Source organism: Stegodyphus dumicola, chromosome 11 (genome assembly GCF_044657685.1).
Source record: "Stegodyphus dumicola isolate Sdum_Otavi_A_Nest chromosome 11, ASM4465768v1".
Classification (NCBI taxonomy): Eukaryota; Metazoa; Arthropoda; class Arachnida; order Araneae; family Eresidae; genus Stegodyphus; species Stegodyphus dumicola.
The window spans coordinates 83,302,748-83,320,051 of NC_140778.1; the positions used below are offsets into that span (position 1 = coordinate 83,302,748).

General features: G+C 30.6%; 1 protein-coding gene across 2 annotated transcripts in view; it reads left to right on the forward strand.

Moving 5' to 3' along the window:
- LOC118195507 (presequence protease, mitochondrial) overlaps positions 1 to 13,965 on the forward strand; it is a 75,002-nt gene extending 61,037 nt beyond the window's left edge. For both annotated transcript variants that reach the window (XM_035366834.2, XM_035366835.2), the window contains exons 22-27: positions 7,316 to 7,431; positions 8,587 to 8,640; positions 8,766 to 8,837; positions 9,809 to 9,923; positions 12,551 to 12,684; positions 13,407 to 13,965. In XM_035366834.2, the coding sequence (XP_035222725.1) occupies positions 7,316 to 7,431; positions 8,587 to 8,640; positions 8,766 to 8,837; positions 9,809 to 9,923; positions 12,551 to 12,684; positions 13,407 to 13,506 (591 nt within the window). In that variant the 3' untranslated portion in view covers positions 13,507 to 13,965. The remainder of the gene's footprint in view (positions 1 to 7,315; positions 7,432 to 8,586; positions 8,641 to 8,765; positions 8,838 to 9,808; positions 9,924 to 12,550; positions 12,685 to 13,406) is intronic.
- The last annotated feature ends 3,339 nt before the right edge of the window (positions 13,966 to 17,304 follow it).

Below are 17,304 nucleotides of genomic sequence, written 5' to 3' on the forward strand. Positions count from 1 at the left end.
CTCTGTTGTTAAAAAAAAAAAAAAAAAAAAAAAAAAAAAAAAAAAAAAAAAAAAAAAATCATGCACATAAAAGAATGGTGAACCATAATGAAACTGATCAAGGACACGGGGAGAGAAGGAGGAAAGTATAGAACAACTGGAGAATTTAAAACTTCATATATTGCAGCAAGAGTGGTCCAGAACCATTACAGATTAATATGCCATAGGACCACTTTGGTTTGAATGCATGCAAAGATGTGCTTTGCATTGTCTACTAACAAATGTCTAATGCTGTTCTGAAAACACCAGATGCAGTGTAACGCACAGCCACATTAAACATGTTTTGTATAACTTGAGCTAGCAGTCAACCATGTCCCAAACATATTCAATTGAGAAGACATTGTCATGACGACCATAAGGGGATTACCATGTTTCAGTAAAAGTCTGTTCCTATGTTCTGTATGTGAATAAGTGTTTGAAAAGTAACTTTGCATGCTACGTCAGTCCACATGATGTGATTGGCATAACACTGGACTGTCGGTGTGCCAGTGCATCATATTGGCAGAAATGATGGAAGTGTGCCATCTACAGTGATATGAAGTAAGCAGTGTTTGCTTAGTCACCTCCACACATATATGTTATGGTCATCTGGGTCAAACAAGAATATGGTTTCACTAGTGAAATGAAACTCCAGTCTTCTATATTTCACTGAGCATGGCCACAAATCACAGAAAATATTACTGATAAACTGTATGTGTTGTATAAATATTTGACTTTGTTAGACCAACCATTCAGTAATTCTCTACTGATTCTACATGACACTAAACTTTCCAGGGATGTGGGTAGGTTCTGCTGAGTGGTTGAAAATGTAACTGGTAATCTGAAGCACCGTGAGCCATCTTCTGCAGCCTGTGGAATCAATGCTAATAACATCATCTTCTTACTATTTCATTTCTGTGACCCTTGTGTCTGGTGATTTTTCTGTGCTTCTTGAAAAACAACAATTCATTCTTTTTGAAACTGGCTTAATTACATGTAACTTTGTCAGGTATAACTCTGAGGCATTCTATTTGGCTGTGACCAACTACACTTCTATAGAAATCACTTTAAATTCACATCAACGAAGAGCACTGGGCCTTTTGTTTCTGCCAGTTTGCTTCATTTTGGTATGGCAGACTTACATATTTAGGGGCTCTGTATGTCTCTCTACAGTTTTAGATGGCTAGATTAAGTGGCAGTAAAGCACTTTTAAATGATCTTCTGTGCATTCCAGAGTGATGAAACTGCACTTAGGTTAAGGGAATTATGCGTTCAAATATCACATGTTTCCCTCAAATGCTGCAGGTGTTATCTAGTAGTGAGAAAAGAAAGTTGGTTCAAAGTTTTCGTAATGTGTTTTTAGCCCCTTTTTTCACAAAGTGCTTTCCGAATGAGAAATCCACTATGCAACTTTTCCTTTATGCAGCATTTCAGATGTCCTTTCTGTCTCCTGCATCATCTAAATGTGCTGAAATACTAATCATTTGCATATCCCAACCTCTTTTTCCTTTCATGAGATTTTGGCATTCATCAGATCATTCTTTCCTGGTGTTGCAATTTTATTGGCCAGCAGTGTATATGGGATGGGTAGACCATCAAGATTAGTGGTTAAAATGGTTTTAGTGTGTGTTCACACAAATTATTGACATGACATTAATGAATGCAAGCAGTTACAGAAATATCCATGGAACTAATTCATTGACAATAAAAGATTTCTGAAGAATTGTAGATGTAAAATATTTGAAGTTGGGGATCAGAAGGAGAAATTTTAAAAAGCCTTTCTTCAAGCAACGTCAGTGATGATATCTATTATTACAAGATAGATTATAATATAGGTTGGCAAAATGTACAAAGACTTTGCCACTTTGCAGGTTATCGATCAAGACCCCTCACATTAGTGCATAAAGTTTGTATAAAGTGTCTTTTTGTAAAATTGTTTTACAAAATTTCACATAAAATTGTAAAAACTACTTTTTATTAATATTGTATTTTTCAGTTTTCATAATGTACATATATTTGAGTACTTTATTTGTGTTTTCTCCAATTTTATTTTTTTTAAAGCTTTAGAAATTGAACGTCATATTTAAAGTGCTTAGTATATTGTATTTTATTATTATTTTGCAAATTATTTTTTACACATTTCTAAGTGTTTTGAAATATATGTATGTTTTAAAAATGTAAATTTTTTTGGCTTTTATCTGTTTTTCCCTCTTTAAATATTTTTTTAAGTGCTACTTGGTCTGCTATATGTTAAAAAATATCTGGCAAATGCCCAGCAATCCATTTTTATTACGTTAATTTTTTTTTAGCTATTGGAAGTTTGCATAAATTTCAATGAAGGTAAAATATCTCAAAATCAAGATTTTTATCTGTTTCCAGAAAAAAATGTAATTTGGTCTCTAATGATTTAATGATGTAGATAGGTGGGTTTGGGGCACTTTTTTCTAAAGCATCATTACATTCGGTTTCATTTTCAGAGTGTGTAGATTATTTTGCTACGGAATATGTAAGCATTTTGAATAATGAAATTAGGAATGTTAAATTATTACTCAGCAAAAGTAGTTTATAACTTGTATTTATAATAATCAAAAATAGATTATTGTTTGAATCGTTTATTTAATTCAAAAGATTTTAATGTATAAGAAGGAATTCAAATAATTATAATAATTAGCCATACTCTTATTTATTTTTTTACACTGAAGGGACAAAAGTCATGGGATACCTCCTAATATTTTGTCGGTCCTCCTTTTGCCCGGCGAAGTGCAGCAACTCGACGTGGTATGGACTCAACAAGTCGTTGGAAGTCCCCTGCAGGAATATTGAGCCACGCTGCCTCTATAGACGTCCATAATTGTGAAAGTGTTGACAATGCAGGGTTTGGGGCACGAACTGACCTCTCGATGATGTCCCATAAATGTTCGATGGGATTCATGTTGGGCGATCTAGGTGGCCAGATCATTCGCTGGAATTGTCCAGAATGTTCTAACCAATCGCGAACAGTTGTGGTCCGTTGACATGGCGCATTGTCATCCATAAAAACCCCATCGTTGTTTGAGTATGTGAAGTTCATGAATGGCTGTAAGTGATCTCCAAGTAGCTGAAGGTATCCATTTCCAGTCAATGATCGGTTCAGTTGCACCAGAGGACCAAGTCCATGCCATGTAAAAACAGCCTAGACCATTATGGAACCACCACCAGCTTGAACAGTGCCTTGTTGACAACTTGGGTCCATGGCTTCAAGGGGTCTGCGCCACACTCGAACTCTACCATCAGCTCTTACCAACTGAAATCGTGACTCATCTCACCAAGCCACAGTTTTCCTTTCGTTTAGGGACCAACCGATATGCTCACGAGCCCACAAGAGTAGCTGCAGGCGATGTCATGTTTTCAGTAAAGGCACTCGAGTCGGCATTCTGCTGGCATAGCCCAAGGAAGACAAATTTCACCGCACTGTTCTATCGGACATGTCCCTCGTACATTCCACATTGATTTCTGTGGTTATTTGACGCAGTGTTGCTTGTCTGTGAACGTTGACAACTCTACGCAGTCGTCGCTGGTCTCGGTCATTAAGTGCAGTTGGTCGGCCACTGCGCTGTCCATGGTGGGATGTTATGCCTGAAATTAGATATTCTCGGCACACTCTTGACACTGTGGATCTCGGAATGTTGAATTCTCTAACGATATCCGAAATGGAATGACCCATGCGTCTAGCTCCAACTACCATTCCGCGTTCAAACTCTGTTAATTCTCGTCGTGCGGCCATAATCATGTCAAAGCCTCTTCACATGAATAACTTGAACACAAATGAAAGCCCTGCCAAAGCACTTTGCATTTATACATTTTCTACGCGATACTACTGCCATCTGTATGTTTGCATATTGCTATCCCATGACTTTTGTCACTTCAGTTTAAATTTTCTGCATCTGAAGATCAAGATGTGACATTATGGTGTTAATCATTTTTGGAAAAAGTATTGAGGAAGAAATGGAGCAATGAGAGCCATATATGAATAAGATATGAAAAATTATAGTTATTATCTTCAATACTGTTTTTAATTGCAACTCATCCTTGAGCTACAGGCAAAAGCAGAATTTTATATTAAGTCATGCAGTTAGAATTTGAATATTCTTAGTAGTGGTAAAGATTTTTACTATCATACTTCTGATCCACTGATTTTGTATCCACAGTTTACTGTAGGATGAAAAAATATTTTTTTTTTTTCCTTAGATGTATGTCAAATGAGACATATAAGTCCTTGACATAATAAAATATTGAAGTTCAGACACATCTAATATTATCAGTCCATTGTTCATTGTTCAGTAATTATGATAATGAACAGCAGCATTCTACTGTCAGACCATGGAACCAAATTTTGGAGGATGAAAGTAGACAGTGTGAACCCTTATGTGTGTTCTCAGCATACAAGTCATTCCTTACATTTGTATAATTTCCTTCCATCAAATCCTCTTTATTGGTTATAAATTTGTTGGCTGAATATTGCTGCTCTCTGTGACTGGAAGGTAAAATTGAGTACTTAATCTACATTTTTGTACCCACACTTTTGTATTAAAATTTACCTATACTTTGCCTTTTGTGTGTCCCATATTCTAATGAATACTGCATTAACCTATTATTTTTCTTCTTACTTTGTTGTGAGAGGAAGAGATTTTTGTGATGTCTACCATTCTTTTAAACAGTACAGTGTAGTATGTATACAGTAATAGTATACAGCTTAGAAATTATATTTTATTTTTCACTCTCTTTTACAGATAAGGGTAAAATCTCAAAATCTCTTTCTGTTACATATACAACAGAGAATATATACTAAAGGGTGCAGTAAATATTGCATAGCTTTATATAATACTATTATAATAAAAACAATATGCAATGTAGTATACATTGTTAATTTTGGTAATGTGTTTCAATGCATAATTTGTCAATTAGAATAAACTGTATTTACATGTGATCCAAGTTGGGATTCTTCTGGAAAAAACATTTCTTTCAGTACAGTGGAAGAAACAGAAGAAAAAAAAAAATTACTAGAAGAAATTAACAAAGATGCATCTACAAAACTGCCAAAGGATTTTCATTAATAACAGTTAACTTATTTCTTTAATAACAGTTGACTTATTTAAAAATAACTGTTTTATTATTTCTGCAATAAAATGTAAAGTTATTAAATAACTTTCTTTAAAAAATCTAGTGAAAAATACAGTAGAATTCTTATTCATTTATAATATGTTACACTATATTGATGGTGCAATAGATTTAATTTTTAATAATAAATTCATTTGTGTTTTCGGTTCTTTCTGAATTCAATTTTTAATAATTAATTCAATTGTGTTTTCTTCTGTTCTTTCTGAATAAATATGTTGATTTTCTATTTTTCTGCTAATATAAACCGAAATTCAGTTTAAAAACCATCAAAAATTGACGGATATGAAAAAAATCTCATAGTAGTACAAAAACGTAACTACATATATGCATATATATATTACCAATGAAAGTTATTGCAGGCATACAAGTACAACTGAATTTACACATGTGAAAATATTTATAAATTAATGGGTAATATTGTAGCATTATATATGAAAAAATGTAAATATATTAAGTGAGTAAAAAGATCAGATGAGCTGAGAGTATACAGTTTCTAAAAATTCACTGTACCCTGATACTATTTGCAACACATAAAATCTTATAAAAGAGAAAGGAACATGTCATTTTTGAAATTTCACATTAAATGTGTACTATAGTTGAGATTAAAGAGCAAAATATTTCTTTTTTAAATTTATCCATTGAAATAGGTTATTGCATATAATGAACAAAGGAAAAAAACTGTGTTGTTACATTGTTTTATGATGGTTTAATTTAATTCAATTTTCTATTTCAGTTTTGTTTCCTATTCTTCCTAAATAATAATTTTGCTTTTTTTTTTATTATTGCTATGAATAGAAATTCAATTTTAGAATCGGTCTAAATTCACAGATATGCAAGAAATACCATAGAAAATACATGCATACGTACATACGTATATGTTAATTACCATAAACTAAAAGGTTACTGGAGGTATAAGAAATGAAGTCTGTTAAATTATATTTAAAAATGAAAATAATATAAATATGAAATAAGTTCTAAAATTAGTGGACAAAACCTATTTTTCTGCAATTTTTTCATGTTTTTTTTTCCCACTGCTGAAGAAACTTGTCAGTCCTACATATGATGCACAAACATGCTGTTTTATGTAGTATTTGCTTTTTCATTTCGTTTGTGTATCTGTGATAAGTCGTGGAACAAATTACCCATGGATCCGGAACAGTAGGATAATAGTAAATATTTAAAGGAATTAGGAAACAAAAGACTATTACAGATCTTCAGTTGACATATTCTCTTATTGCAACTAATTGGTCGATGTTTACTGTAGGATAGTGATACTGGACTGTTACAAAAATTTTTTGCTGTTTTGAGAAAGAAATATGCCTGATACTTCAATCTTTTTTAACATCAAATAATTTCTAATAGCTTTTTCAGTCACACTGTTTGATATTTTCTGAGGTATATTGTCTTAGAAGTTCTTTGTCAACAGGTCTTAAAGACCAATGTGTTTTATATCTTTTCAGTATAATTTTCACTGTAATTCTCCCATTTATCTTCATGAAAGAAAACGAAAAATGCTTTTAGTTAGGTTTTTAGTTTAAAGAGTTGATTGAATGACCTTGAAATGCATGTGCAAAAGAATAGCACTCTAAAAAATTCCAAAAGTTAGACTTTGTTGTAGATAATTCACTTCTTTAATTGAGCATTTAAAGTGAAAATTACCAAAAAAAAAGTTAATTTTAAGCTTCTAATTAATATACTAAAAAAAGCCTCTAATTAATGCTCTGAGCCACACAGGTTTTTGCTTCCTTAATGAAGACCTGTATATAAAGAGCCTTTATTAGCTAAATTTGTATGCTTACTTTGTATGTTCCTATTTTCATAAACTAACATTTATTGAGATGACATTTATATTATTATAAAAAGAAAGCAAAATATTTTAAATTATAAGCTAATATATACCAAGTGACAAAAAATGTCATGACCAGATAAAGGCAGTCATGGCACCCATAGGGTTTATGTACTAAGTATGTTCAGGACAGGGATGACATGCAGCTAAAATGTGGTATATACCTTTATACTAATTAAAGAATTTTTTTCATATGATAATTATTTTGGAAATATGCACTTTTGATATTTCAGAGTTATTTGAAACTTTCCATTGTGTGAATGTAGATAGAAATTGTGTTTCTTCTTTTTTTAGATCGAATCCTCCTGCCAGCTGACTGATAAGAAAATTCATTTTGTCTTGCCCTTTTCTGTTAATTATGTTGGTCAAAGCATTTTAACCATTCCTTATTGCCATAGGGATTTTGCCAGGTATATATTCATTGTTTTGACTTATTTTTATCTTTGTTGTTAATGTACCTTATTCTTTTCTTTTCATCCTGTCCTTTGCAATATATGTTGACAGCTGGATTTTCAGTTTTTGATCATCATATTTTTAATGCATTACATAATTATGTAAGTTTTGCTCTAAATATTACGAAAATCTCTTTAGATGCAGTGAACGATTGCAAAAGTTAAATATATCATAAGGTCTTTTAAATTAAAAATTTCCTTGTAGCTTCTTTAGAATCTGTTCTAAGATCTTTTTGATATTTGGATATTTTGATATGATAAATTTTTTTTCAAATTTCTTTCATTAATAATAATTTTAAAGCAAGATCTGAAATAATTTTACTTTCCAAAATGTTTCCTTTTTTTGAGGGGGGGAGTGTTATTTTTTCTTTTAAGATAGTCGTCCAGTGGTCAAGTATATTAAGTAAGAGAAATCTAGATATTCATTTGAATTTGTTTGCACATGACTAAATGGGGTGGCTTAGATTTTCATTTCATCCCCGTGCATAATATAAATATAAGCCAGTTCTTTCAGAAGCAGGTAGCCTCATATATTTTTTGCATAACACATTTTTTTGCCACAATTAATTTGATTTGTATTGATGTGAGATAAATTACTGTTGATTTGTATGAATGTGAAAAAGATTTGAGAATAAGCCTTTCTTCTTATATATTAGTAATATATAAGAATTTCGTATATTTCTTCTTATATATATTTCTTCTTATATATATAAGAAGAAATATACGAAATTCTTATTATATTTCTTCTTATATATTTGAGAATAAGCCTTTTTTTTTTTTTTTTTTTTTTATATGTAATATAAAAGTATTCAAAAGGTTCGAGATGAATAATTAAAAAAAATAATATATTTTATCTAAAAGTATCTGTGTATTCTATTCTGTGTATTGACTCAAATTCAATTTCTTAAATTTTTTTTGGAATTCATTGATTTATTTTTTGTTTATTCTCAAATCTCTCTGCACATTAAAAATCTTAGATTTCGCCAATACTATCTTGCCCTATCTAGCTATGATACTCTTATCATTAACCTTGGAATAATTATTATGTTTTAAGCATATTTTGATTAAATCAAATTGTCTTGTTGAGTATAATATATTTATATTTCATTTCAGCTTAAAAGTGGCCTCTGAACTGCTGTCACGTAAATATCTTCATCACCAGATACGGTAAGACTTTGACATTTTTATTTCCTACCTGATTCTGGTGGCTGTTTAGTAATTTTAAATTGATTCAAGTTATTAATTTATAATTAAATCTGAATTTTTTTTTTTTTTTCCATTCTGTATTACAGAGAGAAAGGAGGTGCATATGGTGGAGGAGCAAAATTAGGAAAAGGAGGTCAATTTATGTTCTATTCATATAGGTATGATTGATTTTGTTTATGCAGTGTTTATTATTTGTTTTATTTTGAACATTTGCTTAAAAGTGCTAAGTTAATAAGTTATTAGCTAAAATTGTGAAATTCATCATATTGAACTTGATTATAAATTAAAAATTTGAATACGTTTTTACCTTTTTAACTTATTTATTGACTTATGTATCTTTTTAGTATTATTATTGATTATCAGATGGCAAAAATGTGACTGAAATTGTTACAGTAGAAATGTTGCAATTAGAAAATTAGAAAGTGTCAGAACTTTTAGAGAGTTTTCTATTTTCTCCAACATATTTATTGGAAAGAATTGTATTATGAACTCAATTCAAGTTGCATATTGGAAAATTATTTATATGTGTTTATTTTTTATATAAATGTCTTTGTTAGCTTTATTACTGTTTAAAAATCATTTTAGATGCTTGAACTAATTGCCAGTATAGAAATTTCAGCTGAAAATTAATCAACAAGCAATGTATTTTATATTATCTGTTACTGCTATGAACAGTGACTTATTGTCAGGTGTTTACATAGAATAGACTCCATATTACATAAAATAGACTCCATATTACATCTATTACATAGAATAGAATTAATAGACTCCTCATATGTACTAATAAATAAATGTATAAATACTATCATTCAAAGTTGCTGACAACACTTTTCAAATTAATGAGTCTGTCTCTGAAGATGGTTCAATGTTGCTATAAATAAAAATTAACTGTTGATCCTCCAATTTAATCAGGCAATTAGGCATTTTTTAAACTGTTAACAATTCAGAATTGTTGCATCAATACTTACTTTCAGTTGTAATAAATAAATGTGTGTGTTTTGATAATCCAAATGTCATGTTAAAGTTTTAAATTATAATTTTTTTCTGTTTCTCAAAGTTAATCATTACATAAAAACTCTAAATAAATTGTATTATATATATCCTAATGTTATTACCATGCTTATTTTAGAGATCCTAATGTTTCAAAGACACTAGATTCTTTTGTTGCTGGAATAGAATGGTTGATACAAACTAATCACTCTGATCAAGATATAAATGAGGCTAAACTTGGAGTTTTTCGGGAAGTAAGTGAAAAATTGGCAGTCAGTTCTTAGTTTCAAGCTGTCATTCAAAGTTTTTAGCATCTAAGATTGGGTTTGAATTCTTTACAAAGTGTAGCACTCATGTATATAGTGTGTGTGCAGAATGAGAGTATATAAAACTGTTGATCTAAAACTGCTTTTATGAGAGTGGTTGTAAGAAAAAAGAATACAAAACTCTTGGTTCTTCTGATTGAAAAAAAAAAAAAAAGTTGAAAAAAGTTCTTTTGATCAGAATTGAATGGAATATTCTCTTATGCATTGCCTTAATGAATAATCCAATTCTATCTTAATTGGCTCAAATAAATTCAAAATATTTTTATAAGAATATTATTGGTGAAATTTTCTAAAGAAACTAAGGAGCATTATTTTTCCAAAATTCATGGAAAGACTGATTCTATATATATTCTTTCATCATAATTGTTCTTAACACCTCTATATTTTTATATCAAAATTACAAAGTAAATTTGACTGTTATTAGAAAAATGCCTAATTCAGTGTTTCAGTGGAAGGACAAATATTTATTTGAATAATGTTATGAACATTAATATCATGAAACATAAAACTATGTATTATTTTTGACAGAAGGGTCTTTTTAATGAGAATTTTTCTCAAAACAACCTGATTTATATTAACATTGCATATGAGTATTGCAATAGTAGCTGAATGAATAAAGCATCTGAATGTTACTATTTTCATCTTAGTTTAATTTCTATGAAAGCAAGTGGTCAGCTATATTGTTTTCATAGTTTAAACATATGAGATATGAGCTGCTACTCATTTATTCATATCAACAACTATTCTAAAGCGAATCCTCTTATATTTTGCAATAATCAAAGTTATGCCTTTCTGTGCACATGAACCTGTTAAAAGATATAGCCCATTCCATCCAGTTCCTTTGCTTTTTAAAGTAAAAATAAAAAGTGCTTTTTATAATAAACATGTATAATAAAGTAATAAACATGTTTATGGTTGGCCAGTGGCCTAAAGTCAATGTACGCTGGTAGTTCAACCCTGATTCAAATCCTCGAAGACAGATTGGCTGCATGGATTTTTTTATGGTTAATCATGATTCATTTGTAACCTGGATATGGGCCAGTCTTCCTTAGAAAGACCTTCATGAGTGCATTCATGCCTTTAATAGATAGACCTTACGTGCTTTCTCATAATCAAACAGACTAAATACTAAGCATATATACTTATGATGGAGCATTCAGATTGCAAGCATTTACTTTGTAGGAAAATTTTATGAAATCTTTCATAATTCTTCTGTTGTAAAAATCTTATAAAGGATATTTATATGTTGTGTATTAAATTAAGCTGTGTTTATGATAATGAAGAAATTTTTGTATTTGTATATTAACTATATATTGCTTTCATGTTGTTAAAATAGACAGGGTACTTGACCAGTTATTCAACCAAGATATACTGCAGGTTACGTGCTTATAATAGCTCTCATTTTAGCACGTCTTACTAATTGCCCTTCATCATAGCCACTTGCACAAAATCAAATTTTCAAGTGTTTCTCAGTAGTACAAATAAGTTCTTCAAAAGTATTGCATACTGTAAAAACTTTATGTCCTAGATGGTCATTTCAGCATAAATAAAGGACAGAAGTATATTCCTTATATAAGTTTTTATTTTTAACACTGCAGACGTTTCAAAATATATCTGTCTCCTACAGTGAAGTTTGTAGATTTTTTTTTTAATTGTATTGCAGATAAATAAAATAATATGATCAATTATTAATAACCTCCTAAAAATCCTGTTAAGATGTTCATTGTTTTCAGTTAATAAAACTACATCAGCAGTAAATAGATGCTGTTGTGAATCAAATGATGCATAAAATCTAATTTGATGAGAAATCCACAGATATAATATTTAAAAATTACTTTGTGTAATTTTTAAAATTCATAAATCATTTTGTCTGTTTTCTTGCTATAAAAACTGCACTGTATAATGCAGCATATGTTCATCATATAAAAAGTCATTTCGCCTGGATTTAATATCAGTATTTTGAGCTATATGTTATTATATCGTATCACAAATAAAATCTGTTTAACCCTCTAATTATGAGCCAGTTGCGAATTTTCTGCTTCTTCTATGTGCTATCATCTGTATTGAGAATAGACTCTAAAAGCTGTAATGAAATTTTTTTAGTAAAATATAGATTGCAGACTTTTCTCTAAATATTTTTGTTTTTAATAAGTGAACTTTTTTAATGTTTTGATATTTTTCTATTTATACCATACCATTGTATACTCATAAAAAGAAATTAAAAAGGTTAGTGGAGCTTTTAAAATCGAAATTCTTTTTATAGTTTAATGAATTAAAATTTAGTTTTATGAATTGGCAGCAATAAATGTTATTTTATTTTTTTATAAAGAGGTAAGCAATGTTTTCATATTTTTAATTTTTAAACTCTGTAACAACAAACTTTTCTTTTAGATGTTAAACTATTATTTAAAGTTTTCATGTAGGAACTTATAATTTATATGCATGCAAAGCATAATACAGAAAGCTCCAAGTATTTATGAAATTAAATTTTCTTCTGTTTGATTATCCTTTGGTTAGTGAAACTCATATTAACTCAAAGTGTATTTAAATATTAGGTAGATGCACCTGTGCCTCCTGGATCTAAAGGTTCCTTGTTTTTCAAAGAAGGAATATCTCATGAAATGAAACAAGAACTCAGAGATCGTGTTTTCAGCTGTACTAAAGGAGATTTAGTAGAAGCTGCACAAAAGTATGAACTTTTTATTTTAATTTTTAAAAAATTGATAAAAATTAGTGTTTATAAAATAAGCTTTTATTTAAAGTTCATAAAATAACTAATGGACTAGATAGAGAAAAATCATTTATCATATAGTTTAAGAACAATGGATTAAATAATTCTCTTTACACTATTCTTCTGCGGTTTTATATCACAATTACCAAAAGCACATATTGCCTGTGATAAGATTTATAATGTCTTATACTTTTGAAAATGCATTCGACTTTTCTAATCACTTTGTCACATGCAACATTTCAAAGGACTTTGCTTACAAAAATTTTGCACGTATCCTTCTTTTATTTTGATTGTTGATATGCATAAAACACAATGTCAAATGCAATTTTTCCCCCATTACTGTAAACAATTTTAAATAGAAACTTGCCAAACTACAATTTAAAACACAGTTAGAACTTGCATTTAATTCAGTTCAGCACAGTTGCTCAAATTATCATTTTGTTTTTAGGAAAGATACAGTTTTTCGAATTTTTTACAAAAGTGCTTAAAAATATAAAAGGCTGAATAGAAGATTCTAAATTATGTTTTTTTTTTTTTTTTTTTTTTTTTTTGAATTAGCAAACTGTAAATTTAGTTGACAGTATAAATTTCGTTAAAATGTTTGTGAACATAAAATTCACATAAAACTAATGTTTTCAGTATTGTGCAGTTTTTGTTATCTTTCTTTTTTGATATTTCAGGTACTTGCAGAATCCAACGCTAACAGGAACAGCACTAATTGGACCAGAAAATCACATAACAAAATCAGAAACCTCTGACTGGAAAGTATTAGCTGAGTGAACTGCAATGTTATTGAGAATTTTTTTTAACTTCCATCTTCAAGTGTACCTATATTGTAGATACTAATTAAGTTGTATATAATCATAGAATCAAGCCATTTGAAGTTTTTTTCATTGTCAACCCTTCTCATATAAAAAGAATTGTAAATGTATTTAATTTATTACTAGTAATCAGTTTAAATCTTATGAAGTATAAGTTTTTGCATGTTTTCATGAGTAAATATATCATCAATTATGCTACATTTGTTGGACTTTCTGGAATAAATAAGAATTTAATGACATAATTTTATAGCATCCCTTTTATATATATATATATATAAGAACTTGTAATGATGCAATATAATTGAACTAAATCAAGACTTCATGGGAAAAAAAAAGTGTATCCATGATATTTTATATATGTAGAGAATCTGAGTTTGTATGATCATATTTTATGGAATAAAAATTCTTCCCTTTTTAATATGTTCACATTTTACGTTGTTTTAACTGGTGAGAAATAATATCTATGCTTTTAATTTCTGTATAAAAAACAATGTATAACTAAATGAACTGAATGTTGAAATGCAATAATACAGTCTAAACAAAAGTTATCAAGGTTTCAGATTCACCAAGCAGTATTTCAGGGAAAAGAAAGAAATTTTAAAAACCTTCCACTGTAATAAAATGGGAAAAACAAGTAGGAAACATTGTCTGAAGGATCCAACCCAAAGGAACTGAAATGAGGCCAACTGAGGAAGACTAAATTGAAAAGTATATCTCGGAGAAAATGAAACTTTGAAGCAGCCTGGGTACTGTAAAAATCAAAGCAGGCATGAATACCACTGGGAGATTTAATCCCAAAATACATTAAAGAATAACTTGAGGAACTGAGCTCGCTGTTTTTCTAACTCTAAAAAAAAAAAAAAAAAAAAAAAAAAAAAAATTATTGAATGAACTTTGCTCTTAAATTAGGTTTTTTGTTCTGCCATATATATATGTATATATATACAGGTGTTTCATATTGCATGGAACAAAACGAATAGCATAGTACAAATTCTGTAACTGATTTATTAATTCTTAAGCCAAAATAAATTAATTCTCAAACTACAATTATACAAGTTTTATCTGGCAACAGCAAAAAAATCTTCCAGTTATGAAATCACTGATAGACGCACTGTTAATCAAAATGGTGCCATCCTTGCAGGAGAAAGTATACTGTGTTTTGGAATTAGCCAAAACATTGTGGTTTGTCATCAGCCAAAGATGTTTTTCCATGAAATTTGGTAAAGACCTTTACATCATCATAACATCAAACCGTGGGTTGCAGCTTCAGGACATGCGCTACTTATGTAAAACCAGCCCAGGACAAACAGCAGCCAAAACCAAAGTGGTTTAAAAAATTCGTGAAACGTTTTTACAAAGCCCCACAAAATCAATACATCATGCGAATTCTAAATTCAGTGTACTCTGTGTTCTGGAAATGTGCACAGTTCCAGCCATACAGATGCTGTTTGCACATTTAGATGATTTTCATTGTATTTACAGAAATATTTTAAGGATTATTAAGGATTACCAAATGGAATATTTAAAGCACATTTTGTGCTTTAAATATTCCATTTGGTAATCCTTAATCTTCACTATCTTTCTACACTGTAATTTCCAAGACAAAGCCTTTTTTAGTATCGAAAGAGATATTTTATCCCATTCTTCTTGAACAGCTTTCCAAGGAGAGTTGATGTGTTTATGCAATTTGCTTTTTAAAAGTCCAGAAGCTCAAACATCCGTGGATGGTAAGCCAGGAAATTTAGTAGAGATATGAATGAAGTGTATGGCATTGATAGTCATTTCTTGTTTTGTTTTCCCTGGAAATTAACACTTTGTCTTAATGCAGTTCTACTGATTGATTGCGCTGTGGGTAAAGAAAAGGATTTCATATTTGAAAATTGGGTATAAAATATTTTCCTGGTAATATGTGAAGTTGACCTTAATAGTTTTTTGTATTCTCTTTAATTTTTATTTATCGTTATATCAAAAGCCAGCAACAGTAATAAATCCTTATGAAAAACTTTCTTCACATGCTTTAAACCATGTTCTAAGATTTTTTTCCTTTTCTTTGATAGTAATAAATATGTCTCTTTTATTGCAGTAATTTAAATATATTCAGGATTCATCTATTGTGACAACATGTTCCCGTTTTTATCTGGATAAATGCTTGTCATATGGAATTCTGCATTCCAAGTTTGGCGATATGTCGTGGAGAAAAACGATGCACATTATGTTTTTTCGCCTTTTTGAGGTTCATATCGTTGTTAATCACTTTCTATAGAGTTGACACTGAGCATTTGAATGGTTTTGCTACTGTCTTTTGACTTGGTGGAGTTTCTTTTAAAGTTCTTACTTTTGCAGCATTTGAAACATTCTATTTTTTCTTTGGATATGTATTTTGAACAATTTTGCTTCTTGAATTAATGTAATTATTAAAAAATTAATATAATTATTTATGTTAATTAAATACAACTGAATACAAAATTGCACTTCAACGCAGATGTTACCGACGGAAATATATAAATTCGGTCATTGACTATGTGGTGCCCAATGGACACATGTTGTTTAAAGTGAGTGTGATTTCTGTGAGTGATCAGTATTCAGTAGTTATGACTCAAGGGCATTATTTAAGAAGTTCAAAAGTGGCGAATAATTGGTACAATCGAGGGAGGTCAAACACAAATTGAGGTCGCTCAAGATTTGAATATCCCTCAAAGTGTCATACAGTCTGCATTCGCTTTTTAAGCACTCGATCAGTTGATAGACAGCCTGATTAAGGGCGAGCAAGAGCAACAACTGCATTAGAAAACCTTTCTCTGTCAGCGTTGGCTCGAAGAAACCGGAAAGCGACTACAAGAGGTTTGGTTTTAGACCTTCAGTCTGCTACAGGAACTCGAATTAGCTGTTCTACTGCTGCATGAAGGCTTATCGAGGTTGGACTGTATGCGAGAAAACAATGGTTTGTGTCCCATTCACTCCAGCTTCCAGAGGGGGCCTGTTTAAACTGCTGCCTTCATCATGTTCAATAGAGCCAAGAGGACTGGGCCCGATTATTGTTTACTGACAAGTCCAGATGTAGTCTGAACAGTGATTCTAGACATGTTTTGTAATGGAGAGAGATGAAGAAACATGCAACTTGCCTTCTCTTGTCTATGAAATATCCTGCTTCTGCGACCGCAGTTTAATGGTTTTGGTGGAATCATGACAAATCGCCGCTCCGAGCTCCGTATATTTAAAGCAAATTCTGGAACCTCGAGTTAGACTGTTTAGGGATACTGTTGCCCAGAGTTTTTGCTAGTGGATGACAGTGCTCGGCCTCATCGATCATATGTGGTGTCAGAATACTTGCAAATACTAGATATCACTTGAATAGACTGGCCATCTTACTCATCCGATTGAGCATGTGTGGGATGCCTTAGGGCACCAAATTTCTCCCGGAACCCTTTAGGAGCTGAAAAGTGCACTTTCAGTAGAGTGGCATGCAATTCCACAAGACTTGATCAACACTGGTGAAGTCTGAAATCAAAATGTGAGGTATGCATGCCTCTCCGAGTTCACCAAACATCATGCTAATGAAAAATTTTCCACAAGAGGAGACTTAGTTTTTTCATCATTTCTCAATTTCCATGAATTTGGTTTTAATTTCAATATTTTGCGAATAATCAGCTATGGGGTTCCTTCCTTCTATCGAAAACTTAAACATGGGGGAACCTAGTGAACAGCTAAGCGAATAATCGCTTAAGTTCAGTAACAGAAACATAAAGCTCAAGGAGGG